Source organism: Empidonax traillii, unplaced genomic scaffold (assembly GCF_003031625.1).
Source record: "Empidonax traillii isolate 1590-97213 ecotype Southwest subspecies unplaced genomic scaffold, ASM303162v1 scaffold34:size3740991, whole genome shotgun sequence".
Taxonomy (NCBI): Eukaryota; Metazoa; Chordata; class Aves; order Passeriformes; family Tyrannidae; genus Empidonax; species Empidonax traillii.
Window position 1 is genome coordinate 906,517 of NW_020955227.1, and position 23,450 is coordinate 929,966.

At 53.7% G+C, this 23,450-nt stretch overlaps 3 protein-coding genes across 3 annotated transcripts in view; all 3 read right to left on the minus strand.

Moving 5' to 3' along the window:
* The window catches only part of ABL1 (ABL proto-oncogene 1, non-receptor tyrosine kinase), a 78,699-nt gene extending 76,006 nt beyond the window's left edge, over positions 1 to 2,693 (minus strand). The window contains exon 1 of the mRNA XM_027911664.1: positions 1,906 to 2,693. Within this exon, the coding sequence (XP_027767465.1) occupies positions 1,906 to 2,041 (136 nt within the window). The 5' untranslated portion in view covers positions 2,042 to 2,693. The remainder of the gene's footprint in view (positions 1 to 1,905) is intronic.
* Positions 2,694 to 7,985: 5,292 nt separating this feature from the next.
* On the minus strand, positions 7,986 to 12,408 carry EXOSC2 (exosome component 2). Its single transcript, XM_027911666.1, has 9 exons — positions 12,179 to 12,408; positions 11,988 to 12,089; positions 11,855 to 11,900; positions 11,463 to 11,552; positions 11,110 to 11,175; positions 10,894 to 10,962; positions 9,882 to 10,058; positions 9,612 to 9,740; positions 7,986 to 8,779 (listed from the first exon to the last, which is right to left on the minus strand). Exons 1-9 carry the CDS (start codon positions 12,301 to 12,303, stop codon positions 8,699 to 8,701), a joined length of 885 nt encoding a protein of 294 aa, XP_027767467.1. The 5' UTR covers positions 12,304 to 12,408; the 3' UTR covers positions 7,986 to 8,698.
* An 890-nt stretch (positions 12,409 to 13,298) lies between these two features.
* On the minus strand, positions 13,299 to 21,767 carry PRDM12 (PR/SET domain 12). The gene is made up of 5 exons (XM_027911667.1): positions 21,553 to 21,767; positions 20,560 to 20,750; positions 19,447 to 19,602; positions 15,553 to 15,664; positions 13,299 to 14,817 (listed from the first exon to the last, which is right to left on the minus strand). The coding sequence occupies exons 1-5, from the start codon at positions 21,764 to 21,766 to the stop codon at positions 14,435 to 14,437; spliced, it is 1,056 nt and encodes a 351-aa protein (XP_027767468.1). The 5' UTR covers position 21,767; the 3' UTR covers positions 13,299 to 14,434.
* Positions 21,768 to 23,450: the final 1,683 nt, after the last annotated feature.

The window sequence follows — 23,450 nt, forward strand, 5'->3', positions numbered from 1 at the left end:
TTTTAAAGACAAATTACGAAGAGGAAAACAAAATAAAAGAACTTCTTAAAATCAACTTTGTTCCCTCTGTATTTGTCCAGATATTTTAAGATGGCATCTTTCAGGACAGGAGCAGCCCAGACTCAAACAGAGCTGAACAAGCAACTGCCTTCTACTGCCAGGACTTGGAAGAACCATTTCATCCACTCCAAGGAAGAAACTTTTCCTCATGTGGATAAGCGAGGCTGATCTTTTGCAGTTCTCTCAACAGATGTCCTTGCCCTGATGTCCTCTTTCAAGTTTATTCTTCCCTAAATCAAGACACAGAGGTCTCTCACGAACATATGGCGTACGGACATTAGAGATGCCATTTTTCCTTGCGAATGTGCTGGGATCTGCTGACCTCAGGTCACACTGGCAAGAAGTTACCATCTGCCTATTCCTGTTAGATGATCAAAAAGGAGCGTTTCTGGCTCTTCTGCTACAGCAAAACACCAAAGGTAGTTAGAATATTGTACTGCTTGCAGTTAGTGCTCTGGCTGTATCTCATCTGACCTTGAAACTCTGTCCAAAGTAGTAAAAGCAGGAACCAAACCGGGGGTGGAGGAGGAGAGGGTATATCACAGGACTGAGAGCATGGAAAAACCCAGCAGCAGGTTTAACATCTTACACTCCCTAACCTTCCCTTAATTCCCTTCAGTTTCCTTCAATGCACAAATATTGCATGGAAAATGAAAAGAAACACTCAAGAAACTCAAACCAGTATTTCAGCACAGCAGTACATCCATGGGATCCCTGTCTGAGCACTGCAAAGGATTTCTTGGGCCCTTCTAGAAACACACAGAGAACGAGAGAAAGTTTAAAAGCAAAGCTCAGCTAAAAATAAAAACAAATCAAAACTTTCCCACTAACTAGATCAGACACAGCACGTATTTCAGGTTTCAGTTATATGAAGATCATGGACATAGTTTTGTTTTGTTCACAGATAAACTTCCTCTGCAGGACAAAACTGTTGCAGAAACTTTGTCAAAATCCCATTCTCCAGCCAAAGACAGCAGCCAGAAGTGTGTAATCTCAAAGAACATTAAAACTAAAAAAGTGTTGTGCAAAAGCAAGGATTACCCCAAAAAGTTTCAGTGAAACAATGCATTTCTGCTCCTCACTTCTGTAGAGATGCCTTCAGTTTACAATTTCTTTGGTCTTTTTTTTTTTTTTTTAAAAAAGCAACTTTTGAAGCAGTCACTAAACCGACCTCTGAGTCCTACAGAGCTTTTCATCTGGCTTCTTTCCTGAGATTCCCAAGTCCCCTCTTACTTTGCAGAAGACCAGCAAGTGACAGTGTTGCTGTACCTCAAACTTGGCCACATTTGGCCTCTAGCACTTCAGTCCATCACAGCCCAAGATGAAGGTTTAAGCAGCTATGAGAAACCACTAAACAAAAGTGCTGTGAATGCACTAAGCAGATTAACAAGAGCAAATTCACAAACTTTCCAAAATAAGGTGTTTTTTTTTTCAAAATAGCAGAGTCCCCTTTGTAAAGGTAATTAAAGAACACTTGTCGCTGACCACAGTATCACCATCAGCTCTGGTTAGTTGCTCAATACTGTGACCTCAACTCAAAAAGTATCAAACAGCCATTTTCCCAAACTGCGAACCAGAGGGCAGAATTGAAAAACTTGTACAATGTTAAAGTTACTTCCTTGTATTTCACCTTTAGCTGTACAACCTCTCCTCAGATTTCAAGCAACCCGACTCAGGTATTTTCTTAATAAACAATCACAGAAGATGTGCATTAAGCAGCAAGGGAGAGAAAATAAGACTGCCACAGAGTACATGTCTGTATCTGCTCCGTGCCCTCGAATAAATCCATATTGTACCTAGCTCAGCAGATCAAAATTAAAGCAAATACCAGTAGAAACCTCTCACCATGTTCGACGAAGACGTTACAGTGTGGGCCCCCATGCCTCGATGACTCCTTCTTCCCTGCTCCTTTGATGAAGTGCAGGGCAGGCAGACTTGGCCTCCTTTGGTCCCCAAGAACTTTTCCAGGCTGCTGCCCCATAAAGTAACTATGGGCAGCCTTTCCCAGGACGAGAAGTTTTTCGGAGAAGTCCGTGATCCCTGATCCTCCAGGCTGGGAAGGAGCTTTGAGGGAGAACGTGTTTAGGTGGGTGCGCTGGCTGCACTCACGGTGGGATAAAGTCACTTGAGGCGAAGAATTAAGACAGATTCCTCCAATGCTCCTGAAGAAAGCAACAAGGCTCCTTAGGTGACTTTATGAAAAAAAAAAAAAAAAAACAAACAACAAACAACCAAGTAAAAGTTCCAACTGCTCAGCAACGACCAAGCATTACCAAAGTTTAGGTTGCCATATGCAGCGCGTCCTCCACCGGGTAAAAAAAGGCGAATTAGTTCATCTCACAAGCAAGAAACCACACACAGGGTCACCCAGGGCAGGAAACAGCCATTCCCACCGCAACCGGTGTCAAGGTTTCCTTTTTTTTTTTTTTTTCTTTCTCCTCCTTTTCTTTTGCATAGCATTGAGTTAGCGAAGGGCCAGCGTGCCACGCGGGGTTTGGCCTCAAGTACCGCCGGAGCCCAGCAGGGTCAGGTGCGCTGGAACCATGTCAGCTCTCCGGGCGAAGCAGCAGCAGCAGCAGCAGCAGCAGCAGCAGCAGCAGCTCTGGGCGGGCTCTCGGGGGTGCGGGAATGGGACGGGGGCTCCTCGGTTTCGACTCCTTCCAGCGCCGCTACCTCGGGGCCATGGCGGCGAAGGAGCAGCGCTGGGGCGCCCCGTGCCCGCTGCCTCAGGCGGAGCCGGGCCGGGCAGCTCCGGGAGGCCGGGTCCTGCCCAGCGGCCGGGCGAGGGCAGGCGGGGGGCACCGCGCCGGCCGCATCCCCGGGCGGGCCGGGCGGCGGCAGCGGGGCCGGGCGGGAGGAGGAGCGGGGCGAGGGGCCGCGGGTGGCCCCGGTAGGGGATGGGTTTGGGGAGGGGGGGGGTGTGAGGTACGGCGGGGCTGGCGGGGGGCGGCGGAGGAGGCGAGGGAGATCCCGGAACCCCCGGGCCGGCGGGCGGGCGGTCACATCCCCTTCCGGCCCCTCCTCCTCCGCCGCCCCCGCCTCCCGCCCGGCAGCGCCCGATCCCGGCGCCGGCCCCGAGCCTGGGGCCGCGGGGCAGCGAGGGGGCTGCCCGGGGACGAGCCCCTGAGGAGGGGGCCGGCAGGGCAGGGAGGGGGCTTGGTCCTCCCCCTGTGCTCGGCCCCGGGGTGTTGTGGCCGGTTCTGGGTCCTCAGGACAAGGGGCGGCTGGAGCGGGCCCAGCGGAGGCCACACAGATGAGGAGGGGTCTGGAACATCCCTCCGAAGAGGAGAGGCTGCGGGAGATGGGCCCGCTTAGTCTGGAGAAGACTGAGCGGGGATCTCATTAATTGTCCTCATCCAAGAAGATGGTGCCAGACTCTTTCCAGCAGTGTCCAGCGACAGGACAAGGAGCAGTGGCCATAAACTAAAACACAAGGAGTTTCACCTCAACATAAGGAAGAACTTCTTTCTATAGAGTACTGGAACAGGTGCCCAGGAAGGTTGCGGAGTCTTCCTCTCCAGTAACATTCCAAACCCACCTGGATGCATTCCTGTGTCACCCGCTCCACGTGACCCTGCCTGGGCAGGGGGTTTGGACTGGATGATCTCCAGAGGCCCCTTTGAACAATTAACAACTCTCCGACTCTTTGGGCAAAACCCTCTGAGGGGAATAAGGGACCAAGCAGGACTGGGGGTCTGTGAGAAGGGAAGGGGGGGTGAAGGGAAGGGTGGGGTGAGCTGCTTTATTAGTGCAGTCAGAGCATATGCACAACTCGATACCAAAACCAGCCACAGAGGCCATATGAATGTGGCAGTAAAACACGTATTTTGTGCACCATTAAGTACCAACACGGAGTTAAACCCCCACATTTTTTCAGCCTGCACTAGGGTGCCCTTGGATGTGCAGCGTGAGTGTTCCCTGGAGCTAAAGGGCAGTGTTGCTGAAGATATTTAGTTTCTCGTACATTCTCCAATTCACCTAGGGGATAGAAGAGGGTTGAGGCAGCAGCTTGAGGTCAGGGTGCTTCGGTCAAAGGTCTGTGGTTGCTCCCACTCAACAAGAGGAGAACACACAATTGCAATTCTGTGCTGTAGCCTCCTGCTCAGGGTAACCATCTGGACACAGAGCAGCTTGTTTATACTGACTCCTCCCTTGTGACAAATCCAAACACACTCCTTGTCTCCTACACCGTATTCAAGGTCCCTGGCAGGCATGTATTTTTCATCTCCTCACAATAGCATCCAAAATGGAGCACTTCATACGGCCCTACAGGATCCTCCACCACTGCTGTGCCTGTCTGCTCCTACATCACTAATTCTTAGCCAGAAGACTGATCCCAAACCATTCCTATTGGATTTCTCCATCAGCGGCTCAGATTGCAGGTACTGAGGCTGTTTGTGCTGCACACACACAGGAGAGAATAATTTTGTCAGATCGTGCTGAGACAAATCCAGGGTCCAATCTCTTGAACTCAGCAGAATTTCTCCAGGTTTATCTCAGTAATGGAGATCAGCTTCTCACCGGGGTGATGTGACCCTCTGCTCAGCTCCCATGGATTGAAAGGAAAGTGAGGAAACAAAGCTGTCTGTCAACATGGGCTGAGCAGCAAAAACCAATACCAGCCATTCACTGAAAAAGTTATTCCCTTCTGGGTCTGGCTGGAACACTCTGGATAATATCTCCTACCATGGCAGGACTGAAGCAGAGTGAACTCCAGAAGACAACCATTAATTTCTCCAAAAGCATTTCCCATTTCCCCAAGCAGTGCTGTAGTTAATCTGGGACAATACGCAGGCAGATGGGCCAGCTGGTCACTCCCAAATGTCATAGCAAGATACCTGCCTTCTTTTCCTTCCTGAAGGGTATTATGTTTTCTGTCCCTTACCCTGCTGCCAGTTTTTGTGAACGCGTTTGTCTCATGTTAACAAACTTGGAAGTCGCCCCGCGGACTCAGAAATTGTGAGAGAAGACAGAGACAGAAAAATTGTGTGAATGCAAAATAAATGAAAAATGCTACAGACTGTTTCTTTCAATCAAGCCTGAGTACATCCTATGGATTTATTCTTTCATAAGAGGTATTTCAGTACTTTTTCTGTTTACCTTTCATTAAGTGTGGGTTCTTACACCCGACAGCTGCAGAGACGTTTCCTCCATAACAATGTCTTAAAAGCGTCAACCCCTTCACCAAATAATAAAACTTAGCATATTAATTAGCAGTCCTCAGGAACCCCAGACAATCATTTCAAGATGCCTCTAATCTCAGTGGGGTTTCAGTCTCTTCGCGGGTCTGCTCAAAGCTTTGTATTTATACCATTCACCTCAGCTGAACAGCAGAACTGCACACAGATGAGACAGAAGTAACGCAGTAAGCAGCAGTAATTGGATTAATAACCCATTAGCACAAATTCAAAATCCCAGTGGTTATTCCTTGGAGTAGAAGGGAGGGGTTGCCATGCTTCGTATTAGTACATGAATTAAGCGCTGGGCACCAAGAAACAAGAAAATTATTCCTGCAGACGGGCGACGCTGTGTTGTCCTTCCTGCAGGCAGCACTCACCCGCAAGAGAACCAGTTGGTAACTCCACTTTTGAGCACGTCTGCACCGTGTATTTAACTCGAGGAAGCAGCACAGGCAGGTGCTACGGCTGGTTTACAGGCTCCACACCTGTCAGACACTGGTGACCAAAGAAATCAGGTTGATCTGTTTTAAAGCCTCCACGAGCATTTTAGTTCCCCATGTAAAAATGAACCCTGAGCAGCTTTTTCCCACCCTGCTTTCAACTGCTTTTTTCTTCAACCAGAGAAGCTGTAGTTTCCTCCTTTTCACCCTTCCTGCTTAGAAGTTGCCCAGCAAAATCTCACAGACTATTTCAAGAATTCAAGAGGACACTGCTGTTGCTGGCTTCTTGTTACCTGCTGGCTTGCAAAGCTGGGCTGGAGGGGGTTGCAGGGACTGCCAGCAGTGACCTTGCTGAAGCCTTGAAGAATTTAGGTCTGCCCTTGGCACAGCACTTGGCTGAGTTTGGAAGGATCAGTAATTGCCCCTCAAAATCATGGGGGGGAAATACTGAGACCTTCAGTTCCCCCCCCCCCATCAGGAAAGATCCATAACCAAACCTCACCAGCTGGTGGTCTTAGGCATAAAAACAAAAGTACCAGAACAACTCAGCTGTGCTGCCCACGCAGCCTGACACGGACACCAGCACCCTGTTCCCAGGATCAGTGTATGAGAAGCTGACACTGCCTCACCTTGCAGGTCAGACAGATCACACCTTGATCCCATGAGCATAATCCACCCCTAAATGAACCACCTCCAGAGCACAGTGTCCACCACATCACCAGCAGCACTTTCAAAGTCTCATAACCCCTCCCAGCCCCTTTCTGCCCTTTAGATGCCTGCGGAGAGGTTGCTTGAGGACAGAGGAGCATTTTGCATTCATGTACCTGTTCAGCAGAACCGTTTCCAGGTATCAAATCTCTCTAGGTGGTAATGAAGTACAGTCTCTTCACCCCTTTGTCCTTTAACTGACACAGAGTTGTTTCAATTTAAGTGGCAGAGATGCAAAGAGATTTACTGGATTAACTACAGCCCTCTCCGTCAGCCTTCAGCAATGCACATTAAGCATCACATTGCTTGTGTATCCCCAGCCTGCTTACACCTAGAACCCTCACAGCAGAAATCCCTGAACCTCCCCACGTGTTAATGAGGAAAACACCTGCTAAACTACAGCAGCTGGGTGGGGGGAAAAAAAGGAGATAATTTCATCATTAAAAGATGCAGAGGCTGCTCAAGTTTTTTTAGCCTTTTTGAACCATTCTTGTCCACACAGATGTGGGTAACGTGGCTACCAGCAGTCCCTTGCACAGGCCAGAAAGTGCCGGCATCCAGCTTTGTTTTTCAAACTTCCCAAGCCATCTTGAGGATGCGATTGTTGCAGCACTTACTAAGGAATCCTCATAAAACTGAAAAAGAACAATTCCCAGCTCTTGTGTGGAGCATTCCAACAATACCCCCAAGAAGCTGAACGCTACTTTACAGAGGCAGCACGGGCAGAAGTTGGAGCTGTGCAGCAGCAGAACGGATTAGCCATGTCCTTGCTTGTCCTCAGCCACTGAGCCCCATTATGCTGTAGGATTTGGGCAGCAGCGCTGGTGGCAGCCGTCCAGGCCCTGCTGTTTGGCAGGGCAGTGAGGCGGAGCTGGGAAGGGAAGTGCCACAAACGCGATCCAAAGGTGCCATCTAGTGCCTGCTCAGGACTGCAGGGACAGCAGCCGGCACTGGAGGAGCAGCAATGAAGGGAATTTCCAAAAGACTGAGCGAAGAATTTTGCCCGAGGGAAGTCTGAGAATCTGCAGTGTTACAATTGGATTCAGGAACAATTAGGGCAGATGGGTTTTTTATCACCCTTTCTAAGAATTACAGTGCTGTGGTGGTGCAAGTATGTATTTGCAATACAAATAGATTCCATACATATTTAACACAACAGCTCTAATGCAGCACCAGAGAGCTGAGAGGACGCTCCAAGGAAAGCATCACATCCATTCTGCACAGAGGAGGTGACTGACTGCCCTGCCCACCTCTAAGCACCAGCCTGAGGATCAGCAGTGTCCTACTGGGCTCCCTGCCATCCCCCAGTGACCTCATGACTCACCTCTCCATGGAATCCTGCAGGGGGACAGTACTGGGAGAGCTACTGTGAACAAGTCCAGGCAATCCTCACAGAGGAGCCCTGCACAGAAGATGGGCTGAAGAGGAAGGTCAAGTCCTGCTTGAATGGGATGAAGAGTTGAAGGGAAGAAACAGGACACTGCAACCCTTTCCAAGTGTCCTGGCACAAGGAAACTTGAGCCAACCATAGCTCTCAAGCTAGACCGAATTAATTCTGGAGAAAAACAAGCTAAGGCACACACTGCTGAAGGGCTGATTTGTTTCAAAAAATTTATTGAAATGTAAAATATTTAATACAAAACAATTCTGGTGCCTCCTCAGAAGAGGAGCTCACCACGTCAGGCATAAAAAAAAAAGAGACCAGCAGGATGTACAAAAACTAGGACATGGCTCCTGGCTCATGTGGACAGCAACAGTCACATCCCCTCTCATATCCCTGAGAAAAAGCCATGAACAGCCAGACTCAAATTGTGGTTAGCAAGGGTGTGGATACTCCTGTTCTTTAAACACGTGTGCCTGGATCTACAGCCTCTGACAGAGCCTTAAAAACGAGGGCTCTGTCAGAGGACAGACTGGCAGATCTGTGTTACGGTAAATTAAAATCCAAACCATCTTCTGGGGAGAGAGAAACATCACAAAACACGTCCCTTCCTCTCTCATTCTGCACAAATTTATGGGGCACTAGACACAGCAACAGGTGCAAGGAGACATGTCCCAGTTGCATCTGCATCTTTATAAAGGTCAGATATCAATTTTTCAGGCTGCTGCACTAAAAGGCTATTGGACTTAAGTACTACTTTGTCCTATTGTACTAAAAGGACTCAGGAGATATCCTGGGAATGAGGAATTTTGGTGATTTCTGAAGTGTGGAATGAATGCTGGGGACTGGAACACTGAAAAGAATATATAATACTGAAAATCAAAAGCTGCCATGCTGGGATTTCAAATGACTGCTTCTGGCCATGTGCCCTATCCCTCCAAATCCAGCAACCTCTGTCGAGCTTCCAGAATGATCTCCTCCATCACCTCTGGTTTGAGAATGTCCTTGATCTGCAGCGGAAACAAGAGCAACATTGGCACCAGAAAGCAATTACTATTTTTGCACACTCTGTGGGGACAAATGTCCCTGACAAACAGCAAGGGAGCTCAGAGGATTGTGGTGAAATAAGACCTATGGCAGAGGGTCCAATCCAAAGTCAACTTGGCCAGAATTAACAATTCTTACAGAGAACAGAGGAAATCAAAGGAGATGCTACTGACAACTCTTCCATCTCTCCTGATGGACACGCACCAGTATTTGGGAAGGGGAGAGATGACTTAAACAGAAATATACTTCAAAACAACATCCCATGTAGCTGAGAGGCTGGCATTGGGAATGAAAGCAGATGACAATTCAGATCCCATTAATTTATAGGAAGAGATTTCCCTGTGATTGTGCTGGCAGAAATCACAGTGAAAAGCTGTACAGCGAGAGGTCAGTGCAGGATGTGGATACAGACACAAGACCTCTCTGTAGAATACATGACACTTGTTTTTTCACTGGTTCTTGAAGAACCATCCCAAATTTAACAGTGTTTTCACAGCAATCGCAGGGGACCCAAAATCCCAGTGAGGGATACACAACATCTATTGAAAAATGGACTTATTCCTCTATTGGAATAGTTGGACGTTGCCAGAGGCAGAACCCTTCAAAAACTATCTCTGAAATCGTGCAAGGCAATTTCTGCTATGCATCGGGGGGAGTTTGTATTGTCACTTACCACAGGATGCTTTGGAAAGCCAAAAGGAAGCCCCACCACCTAAATTACTGACTTCAGCAGCAACCGGTGCAGCCTTTCTGTTCCCTGCCCCACTGTGGAACGAACCCCTCTGGTTTCTGTACCTGATGAGGAAGGGATGCTTCATAGCAGTACAGGATGCTGGTGTCAAAGAGCATCATCTTGTGAGTAACCAGAGCCACGATGCAGTTCCGGAGCCGTGAGATCACCTCCCGGTCAGACAAGGGGACTGGCTGAGGAGGGACAGAGGGAAAGGGATGAACGCACAGGGAAATAATGCAGGCTGACTGTAAGAAAGCCTTGCTGTGAACCTAATACCAAATCCTGAATAAAAACCATTGGCAGGAGAAGGTTCACCTTCCCTGAGCCCTCACCTCCAAGTTGGTGGTGAAGCCTCCAGCTTCTTCCTCCTTCTGCTCCACGGTTGGGTAGATCCAGATGAAGCCGTTGTTGCCAAGGATCACGGAAGCACCGCAGGGCAGGTCATGGAAGTGAGTCTTCTGGCGTTTCACAAGGGAGGGAGAGACCTGAACCAGCACACCCTGGGCAAGCTGGAGAGGAGATGAGACTCAGTGTGAGAGACACGAGCCACCAGAGACAACATCAAGTCACCCACACTCACTCCATTCCCAGCCTAGGCACCACTCCATTTTAATACCTTCTCCTGTGAAACAGTGAATGTAAAACCTGCCTGCCTCTGGGAGCGCTGGGGGGATTAGCTAATGCCTGTGCAGTCCTTTGAAGATGAAGAATACTCTAAGTGCTTAGCACAAATGTTAATAATATCTTGATCGCAACTACACATCAACCAGCCCTGCAGAAAAACGAGGAGTGAGAGGCCCAATTTAGCAGAACTCTCTCCCTCTTAATCCAATCACTGTCCTTCACCCTTTGTGCAATAACCACACTTCCCTTTCATCTTTTAAGTGCTAATACCCGTGGTCTGGTAATCCCAAACTGCAGCCTATGCTCCGATGGCCCCTTGGCTTCTTTCAATGCACAAAACCAGAGATAAATGCCAACTGTGTAAAGCCTGAAATAGAGCCCTGGGGAGAGAAACAAGTTACAGGGGCAATGGCCTGCAGAAGAAGAGCGAGATTTCTCCCCAGGATTTAATTCCCAATGGCTAGCGGGGGAAACAGGACTGGCAAGCTGAAATTGTGGACAGGGAGAGCAGTGGCTCAAAGGGCAACTCAAGGACACCTCCTCTGCTTTGGGAAAACTCCACTTGGTGCTCCCACACAGGAGCTGAGGTTCTTCCTATCCCGCAGGGATCAGTTATAACAACATCCTGCTCTATTCCAGAGCTCTTTTTTTGGAAAAAGGGCTCAAACAAGTCAGCTGGCGCAGAATTAGGCCAAGATCAAGGGCTTTGGAACAACTTACCTTCCCGTATTTCAGGCTCCGGGTATGCAGTGACACAGCCCCATCAGAAAATATAGACTGGACCTCTGCCTGTCAGTGCCACTTAAGGAAAACAAAGTTCCCAAGGTTGCCCAGTGCCACCCCAGCACAGCTGCCACATCCAACCAGGCCAGCTGAGCTCTGGCTGTTCTCCCCACACCCTTGGCTCTTCTGGCAATGGGAGTAGCAGAAGGATACACTGATGAGGTCCCCTTCCTGCAGGTAATCCCTCATGGCAAGTTCATCTTCTGCTGACCTTCTCCTCTGAAACAACACAAGGAAAGTTACGTGTGGCCCAGAACAAGAAAACATCCATTCATACTTCACTGTGGGGGACCTTGGGATGCCATGTAGAACACCCTGGTCACCAAAGGAAGGCCAGGCAGAACAGCAAACCTTTAGGTCACTGAGGTATTATAACATGGAGAGTTAGAGATATCAGAGCTACATTGTGCTCACGCTAACTGTGGGAAGGGCTCCAGAGCTTCCCAGTGCTCCTGCCATGGAAGCAGCAGACAACAGGGCTCCAGCACTGCCTCAGCTACACTCACCAGTTCCCCACCGGGTAAATTTATAGACGACAGCAACAGCACTGAATCCAGCCTGGAATTCGTTTCCACTTTCCATCGCTTCTGCTGAACCTGAGTGGGAAAAAAAAAAAAATTAACCTGCTGCTGCACACCCCAAAATTGAACAGGAGCTGCAGCCCACCAAGCCCAAAGGAGGGGACAGCCCTGCTGGTTTTTCCAACCACATCCCGGTTAAAAACGGTGGCTCCCAGTGCCCTATGCAGGGACACGGATGTGTATCAGTGTTTTAGGATCCTGGGAAGTGCTCCAGGTTGGATTGAGCCACCCCGGTCAGTGGCCACCCTCCTCTTCCTCAGCACACGAGTACATCTCCAAACCCTGACATCAGCACCGCCGGGGAAACGGGGCTTTACCTCCGTAATCCTGCCGACCACGATGTCGCCGACCTCGCCGTTGTACCTGTGGAGCGGGACAGGGAGCGGCCGTCACACCCCTCACCCGAGCGAGGCCCAGCCACCGGCCCTCCCCTGCCACCGCCACGCTCACCTGGACTTCAGCGCCCTCACACACACCAGCTTGTTCACCCTCTCTACCACGCCGGCCACCGAGGCGATGAGCTTGTCGTCCTCCACATACGTGCCGTGGCCCCTGCGGAGAGAAGTGCGGCTACCTGAGGACCGCCCGAAGCCGCGCCGCGCCGCCGCCGCCCCCTCCCCCCCCCGCGCCGCTGCCCGCACCTCATGTATCCCGTGTCCGTGGTGATGGTGTCTCCCGGTGCCACCAGGTGCTTCTCTGCGCCGCGGGGCGCGCTCGCCCCCAGGGGCCCGCGGACCTGCGGCAGCCTCATGGTGACCGCCGCCATCTTGGCCGCGAGCTTAGTCCCGCCACAGCGCCGCTTCCGCCCGCCATGTTGGCTGCGGGCGAGAACACGCCTGAGGCATGGGCGCCGCCATCTTGAGTGAGGGCGGCGGGGGGGGAGGGCTCTAGGCATCCATATTTGTTACTGGCAGCAAAGGGACTCGAGGGCTTCGCCCCGTTGGAACGCAAGGGGGAGCGCGGCCATGTTTAGTGAGGGCAGGGTGCCTCACTCCCCTGCCAATGAACGGCACCCCAAAAACCCGGGGGGCTCCGGGATCCCCCAGACCTTCCCGCGGGGCTCACCGGGCCCCAGCGCCCCGGCTTGGGCTGCAGCCAAGGGTGTGCTCACCCCGGAGGGAGCAGCCCCCCCAGTTTTGGGGTGCCCGTGCTCACGGGCCCGTGTTTATCTGAAGACACCCCCTAGTCCTCTCCCGAGCTGGCTCAGGCTTGCCTTAAACACCCCCGAGGGGCTCGGGATTGCCCCCTTACCTTGGCAGAGCTGTGCCAGCGGGAAGTGATTCGTCTGTGGAAAAGTTTAATCCGTTTAATTCAAAGCACCAGTCCGGCCCTTGGAGCTGCTGAGGAAACACCCAGAGAAAAGCAGCTCAGCGATGACCATCAGCAAATCAGTTGCTTTTCCAGGATCCAAACCAAACCTTCCAGCAAGACCTGCACCTGTGTCCCGTCGCAGCTGAAACACGGGCATTAATTCTTGGAAGGTATCAAAGGATGTCAACAGCTGTGGCTTCAAATAGGGACTGCACAAGGGACTGGCAGAGGGGAATTGGACCAAACACCACCCCCTCCAGACCTGAAAAAGGGCTTCTTTAGCCAAAAAACTCATTTTTCCTCCTCCCACCTGCACTCCTTGGTCCAACAGACAATGCCACATCTCACTCACTGATTATTGTGTTAGTTAAGACCTTCACTCATCCCAAGCACCACATCCTTCCCTGGCACATAAAATAAAGCTCTCCATGCTATCCCTCTTCTAAATGATAAATGTCCCAAGTAATTTTTATTTAGAATACAAGAGAGAAGTACAAATGTATTTACACTGTGTACATAAACAATCAAATAATATATAATATCAAAGTTTTGTAAATAATGTTTACATATATATTTACAAAGTTAAAGTGACGGTTGTTTGGGTTTTTTTTGTTTTCTTTTTCTGGAAGTAAAACACGGCTTGTGAGAACTTTATACATCTTAGACTTATAATTAATATTAGAATACTTTCTTTTAAGCTTTATGATACACAGCTCTCCTTCCGGAGTGTGGGCGACTCCAGAGGGCGCTTAGAGTTGTCCTTGGGGACAGAGCTGGCCCGGGGACGGCTTTTCTCTGTCCCCAGAGGGCAGTAGCGGTTCCAGCCGAAATGTTCCCGCACGGCTGGGGAAGAGTTGCTCCAAGGGCTGGAACAAACCCAGCCCGGCAGGGCTCAGGGTCCTCTCAAAACCTGCCTGTGGATGGGCATCCCCAGCTGGCACGGTGTCCCCTGGTGTCCCCTCTGCCTACCCAGCATCACTCGGAGTGGTGACAAACCCCAGGGCACAGCTCAGGCTGGAGTGGGGCAGGAAAGGGGGGCTTGAGCGGGGAGAATGCAACTGTTTGCTAACTCAGGAGGGAAAAGTGTCCCTTAGAAGGAGCCACCAGGGCCAAAGCCACCCCTGGGACAAAGAGGTGTGGCTGGGGTGGTCACATCAGGGCTGTGGCAGCCTTCCAAGTGTCTGCTGGGCACTTGCTGGAGCAGAGGAGGAGGAGGGATAAGAACAATTTTTCTTTCCTCCAAATTATCCGTAAAAGCCAGGTGTGACTCACTCAGGCCCAGCTTTTCAGCTGCTCCAGCTCACTGGCAAATCCACGCAGGACATCCCACTGTGTCCCTTCTTCCCTGCCAACCCCAGGGACCAGCAGCCCGCCCTACACCCCGGGGTACGATCCCACACAGTGCAGCTGCACAGCTGGGTGTGCTCCCCACTCACCTGCCTAACCCATGCCCCAAAAACAACCCAGCACCCCCTCCAAGACACAAAGCAGCCTCTGCCAAGGGTCAACCTCCCCCTCCCCCAGTCCATTGCGTGTCTCAGCATCAGTCCTTGCTGTCCAAAAATGCCGCTGCCACTCCGGGGCCTTCACAGCACCATGGTGGGGATGTGGTGGGCCAGGGAGGCGGGGTGGGGCACAGGCAGGGCCGGCGAGTGGGCCTGCAGGGAGGCGTTGGGGGGCCGATGCCGGGCGCTCTTCTGGTGTGCCCGCAGCCCCGCGAGCTGGGAGTAGGCACTTTGGCACACCTGGCACTTGTAGGGCCGCTCCCCCGTGTGCAGGCGGACGTGGTTGCGCAGGGTGGAGGACTGGCTGAAGCGGCGGTTGCAGAAGCGGCACACGAAGGGCTTGTCCAGGGTGTGGATCCGCATGTGGGAGCGCAGGTTGCTGCGGGAGTTGAAGCCGCGGTGGCAGATCACGCAGCGCATGCGCCCCGTCGTGCTGGCCCCCGTCTCCACCGCGTGGAAATCCTCTGGGGATGGCAGGGGATGGTCAGGCAAATGCCCTACAGCGCAGCAGATCACCTCATCCCCGAGCACTGAGGTGCTGGATGCCCTGGATAACCCCCCGTGCCCCCTTGCTGGCTCCCTGCTTATGGGGACACCCATCCCAGGCAGAGAGGGGTCCAGGCTGGCACTTGGGGCTTTGGGATGGAGCCAGCACTGGGAATAGACTCACCCAGATTTGGGTGAGGGGGAACATTCAAGCTGAGCTGAATGAATCCCTAATAGATGGGCACAAAGAGCAGTTTTCTTTGTGGGCTGCAGCAGAGCTGAAGGAGGTGAGGGCAGGAACCCACAGCCACGCTGTCCAACCCCTGCACTGGTCCCAGCTTCTCCCTCTGCTCTTCTGGGCTCTGACCCAGCTCTCTTGTAGTGGAAAATGCAGTCAGAGAGCACAGATAGGATCCACCTCCAAACACAGGGCCCCCAGCAGTGCCCGAGTTCTGCTGTGCCCACAGAGGAGCATCTTGGGGAACCACCGAGAAAAGCAGAGACTGAACACCCAGGGAGAGAAAAGCCTCCTGAGGTGGTGATTTGGGGACAGATCCATTAAATGCAGAGTGGGGACGTTAAATGCAGAGCTAGGATATCTAACATATCCCATAAGATGTCCCTGGCCTCAAGCCCACCCCATGGCCTCGGAGCTGGGCACAGGGTGAGCAGGCAGGGTTGGTGCACCCATGGCTGTTTCCAATGCTACCTACCGTGTTTGTTCTTCTTCTGCTCCTCTTCCAACCCTGGCACACCAGGAATGCCCAGGAAGGTGTTATGGGAGTTCCCGTACCAGACCAGCAGCTCTTGGTCCGGAGGAATCATCTAGAAAGAAAGACACAGACGGGGGTGTTTGGAGGGGAGATAAACACCCATCCTCGTGCTGGTCCCTCTGGACCTACTCTGGTGGTACCCCATCTCCTGGGAGACCCTGCTGCCATCTGGGACCTGCCAGTGGTCCCCAGCACCCCCAGGCAGGCACAGCCCTGCCCAGGCTGCAGCACTGGAGGCGATGGCTCAGCTCAGCACCACCCACCACGGGCACAAACCCGCTGTGGGGTGTCCTCCAGGCCCGGACACAAACAAAGCGACAGGAAAATACGCAGCAACAGAACACACAGACAGAGCTGAGGGCTCTGGAGCGCAGGACTCAGAGGTCCTGGGGGCTCAGGGAGATGAGGACAGGAGACACGGAGAAATAACCCATCTGTGGAGCCACAAACTGCAGCGAGGCACAAGTGACAGAGACCAAGGCAGAGAGCTGTGACACGGAGCCACAGCCCAGGGCTCCAGCAAAATGTTTCAGCTCTGGACGGAGCCACCAACACCCTCCTGCTATAGGGCACAGGCGGCTTCTCCCACCTGACACTGCCAGGGCTGAATTTAGAAGGTGGAAATGCAGCTCCATCAGCAAAGGGCTTGCCGGCCCATGGATCAGAGCAGAGCTCAGAGCTGCTCTAGGAGACCATGACTCGGGTGCGAGGTGCTGCTGCCTATGTCCCACAACAAAGCCACTGTCCCTGCAATAGCCCAAGGAGATGCACAGGGACAGGGAAAGGGTTTTGCATCACACATGCTCCCATTTTCCTGGCACTTCTTCCCCCGTTATGTTCCTGCACTGCCAGGGTGAGTGGCCGGGAAATGCCGCTCAGGGCTCCCCACGTGCGGCAGATGTGGCTGGGAGGGTGGACACTCTCACAAGGGTTCAGACAACACTAACATCCACATCACTTCATTAAAAAGTACACATATTTCCCCTTGCAGATCCCTAACGCTGAGAACCAAATTTAGGAGCGGGAAAGTCCTGCCTTTTGGAAGGTGGTTTTGCACACGCGGAGTAGTCCAAGAAAAGCAACATCCACATGAAACACGGGTCATAAGTTAGATCACCCAAACACTGAAAAAATGTGCCAAATTTCAAGCATCTGAAAGGAGCAGGAATTTTACTTCATAAGTTTTGAGTGTCCATCTGCATAAAGACCTCACTGGGGCTGCAGAGGAGGAATTTGGAAGGTAGTGGAAGCCGATGTCCTTTCGCATCCCAAATTGGTGCTGGTTTTTTGGTGTCATTTTCTCTTAAAAGAAATTTATTTCTTTTTAATACAAGCCAAAAAAATATTGCCGAAAGGATAAAACACTCTGCATGGGTGCATATGTGTGTTTTACTCTACTGAAACAGCTTCACCCACACCAGCAGTGGGTGAGCACCCATGTCCACACACCCCAAAACCAATTTAAATTGCCCCCCAGGAATCCCATGGCTTTCAGATCAAAGGCCAAAACTCGCTGCCCTCCCTTTATTTTCTAGCAGCAGCAACTTGCTTTTGGTGAGAATGAGGGTGGGAAAAACTAATTAGCAAGTAAGGGCAGGAACGAGCAAAACATATTAAAATACTAAGGGCAAATAGCAGAAAAGGCACCAAATGAATCTGATTTTGTGGTGGATAGTCGGGAAAGGCATCCTAAGAGATGTTGTGCTGGAGCCACAGTGCAGCAGAGGTGGGTGCAGAGTGGCAGGGACCGGGCAGCTCACGGTGCCTGCTGGGGAGGGGACACCATGGGCATGGGCAGGAGGCTGTGCAGGGGGACAGGAGGAGTGTGGCGGTGCCCATGCACAGACACATGTCCTGCTGAGCAGGGCAGCTCTAAATTTGGGTCAGTGTGGGCGTATCCTGCCCAGGACTGAGCTGCTCCCACTGGTGTTAGGCTGATGCTGCACCCTCAGTCTCGGGCTTGAGGTGAGGGAGTTGCCAGGAGAGGTGTGGTGGGTGACAAGGGGGATTGCTCCAGTCTAAGGATGCCAAAGACTCCGTGTGATTAATGAGCAGAAACACTAGAGAAAAATCCTCTCTTACTTTTCCTTCTCTTATTGGGTGCACAGACTCCAGTAGGTTTGAACGAGCGATGGATTTTGGACTGCATGTGTCTGTGTGCACAGGCAGGAATGGGGAGCCCAGGAAAAAGTTAATTCCTTGACCAGTTGTGACCCAGATCCTCGCATTCCATCCTTCCCCTCATCACACTCTCACCCATCCCCTTTTTCTTCTGCAGCAGGAGCACCACCGGGTACCTGCCGGTACCTGGGGAGCACACTGCAGCATGACAGCAGGCAGCCCTCATCCCCACCTTCTCCTCTCCATCACTCAGGGTTCAGCACTCTCAGCATTTCAGTTTTGCTGCTTGTGCCAACGGAATTAAACTCGCCCTGCTCAGGTGCTCACTTCTTCAGCCCCAGGAGCAAACCTGCAGATAGACCATGACTGGACAGGGCCTCTACATGCACCTCCACAAATATTGGATCACCCATCCCATCACCCATGCTTGCACAAGGTGTGAAAACCACAGCTGTGTTCCTAATTACACCACAGCTACCTGGAATTATTTCACTCATTTGCATAATTAAGAACAGTAATAAAAAGCAATTAAGCTGCTGTCACAACAGGCACAGCTGCCCACAGGAGTGTCAGATCTAAAAACTGAGAACAGATGAAGCCTAGGGAGAGGTGTCCAGCATGGGGAGAGCAGCAGGGAAGCACTTAGGGCTGTTGGTCACAGCACTGCACAGGGAAATGCAGCAGAGCCTGAGGGGCACACGGGACTCTCCTGCTGTGGGAGAGAATATACCTGCTTCTCTTCCTACCCACCCCCTCGCCTTTCCACAGCACTGCAACAATCTCTAACCCAGGATGGGGCTGTGGTCCTGTGCTGGGCAACATTTGAGTGTGTGCTCCCCTGGAAACCAGTGCAGGAACTCGAATAGATCCGGGGAGCTGCCCACGGAGCCAGCGGCACTCACACTCCTTCCCGGCAGAGACCCCTCCCAGCTGCGAGTGCTCCCGAGCAGGAGAGGCTCTGGACCCGAAACTACATGGGGACAATCTACAGTTCTGGACTGGGATGAACTGGGAGATGTTCTCTCCTGTGACTGTTTAAGCCAAAGACGCTGCATAGGACACCTCCCTGAGCCACCACCTTCCTCCACCTGCAACAGCGTCGGGTTATGGGCACACTGCACACGAGCAGGGCTGGTCTTCACTGTCATCCTACTGGAACTGTGGGAAATGTATGCACATGGCATCAATAATGCCAGGGAGCCAGACACCTGCCTCCATCCCAGTGTCTCCTGCAGGGAGCTGTGGGTGCCCTCCAGCCTGTGCCATACCTGGGACCCGGTACCTGCTCCTGTGCCAGGCCAGCAGTGACCAGCACTTCATGCAGGAGCACACGGGGGAGATAGGCAGGGTCAATCCCTTCTCCACAGCCCCACTGAGGAAAGCCTGAGGCACTGAGCTGCTCCCTGCCCGCTCCGTGCCTCCCTGCTCTGTGCACAGCCAGAGTCCAACACCCAAACGAAGCTGTGCGGAGTCAGGTACAGCCTGCACTCAGCACCTGGGTTTCACAGAAACCCCCAAAACATTCCCCCCCTACAGAGAAGCGGATTCTGCACAAAATCCCTTTTTTTCAATAGAGCACCAAACCCCCATCCCTGTCCACAGACACCCCAACAACAGCCCAAGAAACAAGTGAGGGAGGGACTGTGGGGTGGCGGATCCCACCACCCTGCCTCCGCCCCTGCAGCTGCCCAGTCACCCTTTGGCCCCACTTACCTCGATGGCCTTGTAGAAGATGCTGTTCCCAATCTGGACCACCTCCAGGTTCTGCTCCTGCTCGTTCCGTGCACACTTGATGTAGGTCATCCAGCTGCGATGATCCTCCTGGCTGGCGTCGATGAAGTACCGCACGGTGCCATCCTCGTTGAAGACCTGGGAGGGGCAGAGAGCAGTTGGTAGCGATGAGCCCACAGTGGGCTGAGCCCCTCCACCTCCTGCCTCTGGATAAAGCCTCTGGACAGGGACAAGCTCAGCCCCAAGGCTGTACTGGCTTTGAGACCCAACCAGTGGCCAGGAGTCATCCGAACCCTTTCTGCTCACAGTCCCAGGCTGTGCATCTGCAGCGGGGCTGAAAAGGCTGCTCTGCTCTGGCATGGCTGGTCCCACCAGCCCCTATGCCCCTGGATAACCCAGCTCCCTGCCCCAGTCCCCCTTCTTGGCAGGGCCCCACCAGCAGCTCAGCCACAGAGAAAGGAGCTGTTCCAGCATCCTGCAGGTGCCCATGGGAGTGGGAGCATCCCTGAGTGGAGGGAGAAGATGCTTTGCAGGGTGGCAAGAAAGGTGAGGCAAGTTTCTATTAAGCAAAAAATTGTAATAATAACTAGCAATAATTAAGTGCAAGTCTGAGAGAAACAAACCCCAAAAAAGAAGGAAAACCCTGTCTACTTACTGGGCATTGATGTACAATGTCCTGACATTTCAGATCCCCCAAACCCCATGGCTTCACTTGGGATTAACCTCACCGGGGCTGGGACAAAGCAGGGGACAGGGCAGACCTGATTTTGCCCACGGTGCCCACTGTGATCAGCAGGCAGTTGTGTGTTCCACCACAACAGGGCAGGGCAGGGTGAGATCCGGCTACTTGGCACACCAGCAGCAGCATTTTGGGGCTCCTCTGAAGGCTGGCTGCACCCTGAGGGCTGAGGAAACCTCATCCTTCTCCTGCCTGAAGGGTTTCCTAAATCCACCTGCCCAGATCTTTGCACGAATGAGGAAACTGAGGCACGGGGAGGGTGTCAGGTGCCACACAAGCACAGGACAGAGCCCCAGCACCCCGGCCCTGCCTCTCCCCGGGCCGGTCCGGGCTACGCGTACAGGGGCGGTCGTTACCTCCCACATGAGGTTGTTGTTCTTGCACAGGTCCACATGCTCGGGGGAGATGACCCTGCCCGTGAACGGCCCCATCTCGGTGCCGGCCTTGATCCAGGTCTTGGAGAAGATGCCGAGCCCTTCGCCGGGGATGGAGCTCTGGGCGATGATCACTTCCGACGGCAGCACCAGGCTGGAGAGCTTCTGCACCTCTGTGAGGGGGGAGAGGGCTCAGAAAAGGACGGGGAGGGGGGGGAGAACAGGGGCGGCGGGGACCCCTTCCCATCCCCGACCCCAGCCCAGACCCCGGGGCTGAGCCTTTTAAACGCCCAACCGGGCTCCCACAAAGCGGTACAAGGTTCCCCCGGGGCATTGAGGAGGTACCTGGGAAAAGCATCCCGAGCTGGGCGAGGGAGCGGGGCTGGGAAAGGAGGTTAAATGGTGTCTATTTCGGCCCATCCAGCAATTTGTCATGCTGTTAAAGTGATCTGCATTCATTAAACTCAACTAGAAAGAAATTGCTAATTCTAAATTCATTAGTCCTTTAGGAATGCTGTAGCGGTACATTGTGCCTGAATGGCGCGAGGGCTTGTTTAAAAGGGCCCAGGAATTCCTCTTACAAAATGGGGAGATGAGATGGTTGACATATCGTGAATGGAAATGGAATTAGCCTTCATGGTAAATTAAGAGAGGAACAGAAATCCGAGAGGGGGAAAAGGGAGCCGGGACGCCCCGGCGATGCCGGGGCGAGAGAAAAGATATTGTCCCGGGCGGCTGAATGCGGGGCGGCCCCGGCCCCCCCGGCTCCCCCAGCCCGCGGTTTAAGTGGGAACTTTCTCAGGTCAAGCCCAAGTTAACCAAATGAATTTAAAGCCCTTTTTCCCCAGTCCCACGCCTGAGGAGAGCGGGGCGCCGGGACCGCATCCCACCACCGGGCATCGGGAGCCCGGCCCGGGGCGGGAAACCGGGGGGACCTGGGTGGGTCCGTGGTGGGGGGTGCGGGGGGTCACTCACCTCCAGAGAAGGACTGAGCCAGGACCTCGGCCGTGAAGGCGGTCTTGGGGCTGCTCTTCTCCTCGAAGAGCTGCTCGCCCAGGACGTTTCTCCAGCGGCCGTAGAGGAAGCTGTGCAGGATGTCGGAGGTGATCACCTCGGCCAGCGAGAGCCCCTGAGGCTTCAGCCCGGGCTTGAGGACCAGGGCCTCGGCGGGCAGCACCGAGCCCATCATGGGGGCGAGGCGGCGGGGCCGGACGCGACGGGGCCGGGCACGGCGGGCGGTGGGCGGCGGGCTGGGCTCCGTGCGGCTCGGCGGCTCCCGCCCGGCTATATATGAGCTTCATTGACCCTCCTAATTGGTTATTAATGACCTCCCTGACGTTGGCGGAGAGACTGGGGCTGCCGGAGCGAGGCGAGCCGTCGGAGGCCCCCCCTTCCCATCCCCTCCTTCCCTCCCCTCCCGGGGGTGGGGTGGCTGAAGGGAGGGAGGGACACGGCGAGCACACACACACAACACGCACAAACACACACACGTATATCCATATACATGCACATACACACGCACAGGCTCGACCCCCGCACCTCCCGGCCCGGGCAAACCTAAAGCCGGGCACCTGCCCCCGGGCACGGCAGAAAAGCAACGGAACGGACAGAAATGCCCTCGCCGATGTTCCACGGACGGGGCGCACCCTCGGGCACGGTCCCGCAGGGGCTCGCTCCCTACCCGTCCCTCGCGCTCGTTTTGGGGCTCAAACGCGGCGCTTTGGGGCCGTTGAGCACCACAACGAAATCGGCGGCCCTGAGCCCGACAGGCCCCGCTGGTCGGTGGCATTTGGCCCCCGCGGCCCCGGGGGAACGGGCCGAGGCTCCCCCAGCTGGTCCTGGACGGCCGGGGCTCCCCGCTGGCCCCCGCACCCCGGGCCGGTACCGGCGGTCCGGGGGGAGCCGGCGCTGCGCCCCCAAACCTCGGGGAGGGTCCCCAAGCACGGAGCGGGGAGTAGGCGCTCCCGGGGCTGATTCCCGCTTGACCCCAGGGCAGGCTCTCCCGGCTGCCGCCTCCAGCCCGGCCGGTCCTCAATCCCGCATCCCCGTGGGAATTGCGCCCACGGGTGGATCAGGGATCCGCTCGTGGATCCCTCACCTCCCCGCAATGGCAGCCCTGTCCTTCCTTGTCCCCGCAGTGCCAGACCCCGGCCCCGGGGGGAGCTGCAGCATCTCTGGGGCTCTGCTGCTGCAACACCCGCATCCCCGCACCCGAAGACATTCCCCGGCCAGACACGGCGCCCATCCCCGCCCCGCCAAGTCCCGGGAGCTCCGTCAGCACCCCTGATCCCCGGGAAGGTGGCACCAGAGCAGCCGCCCCAAATCCAGCGCTCCCCTCCCTCCGGGGCCCGAGCTTCGCCGGCTCAGCAAAGGGTTAATCTTTCCCGGATTTAAACCCAGTCCTGCTGTGTCGGAGCTTAGAGCCCTCTCCTTAGCCTTGTTCTTTTGATTTTCATGGGGACGAGGGGCTGTAAAGGGCTGGGGGAAGAAAGATAGGCCCCCAAATTCCTCAGGCGCTCAAAGGCCCGTTCCTGCGCCCGGGAATCCCGAGAAGCCCCGTCAGGTCTCACCGTGCCCGGAGCAGGAGGCAGACACAGCCCTTAAGCCCCCATCCCATCCCCTAGGTGGGTGTTTTATAGGATGAAGCTGAGGAGCGGCTTCTACCCTTGGCGAAATGATGTTGCTACAACCCAGCTGCAATTACTTCTGTTAATCCATTCGAGAAGCAACGCAAATGTCAGGAACCCACCCAAACTTGCGCTTACTGAGGGTGTCTGCCCGGCGAGGGGCAGCGCTGTCCTAGAAAGGGGAGGTTAACAACCTGCCAGGGGTTGGTTTGGGCTTTAAAAAGCATAAAAACTAAGTTTTTTTGT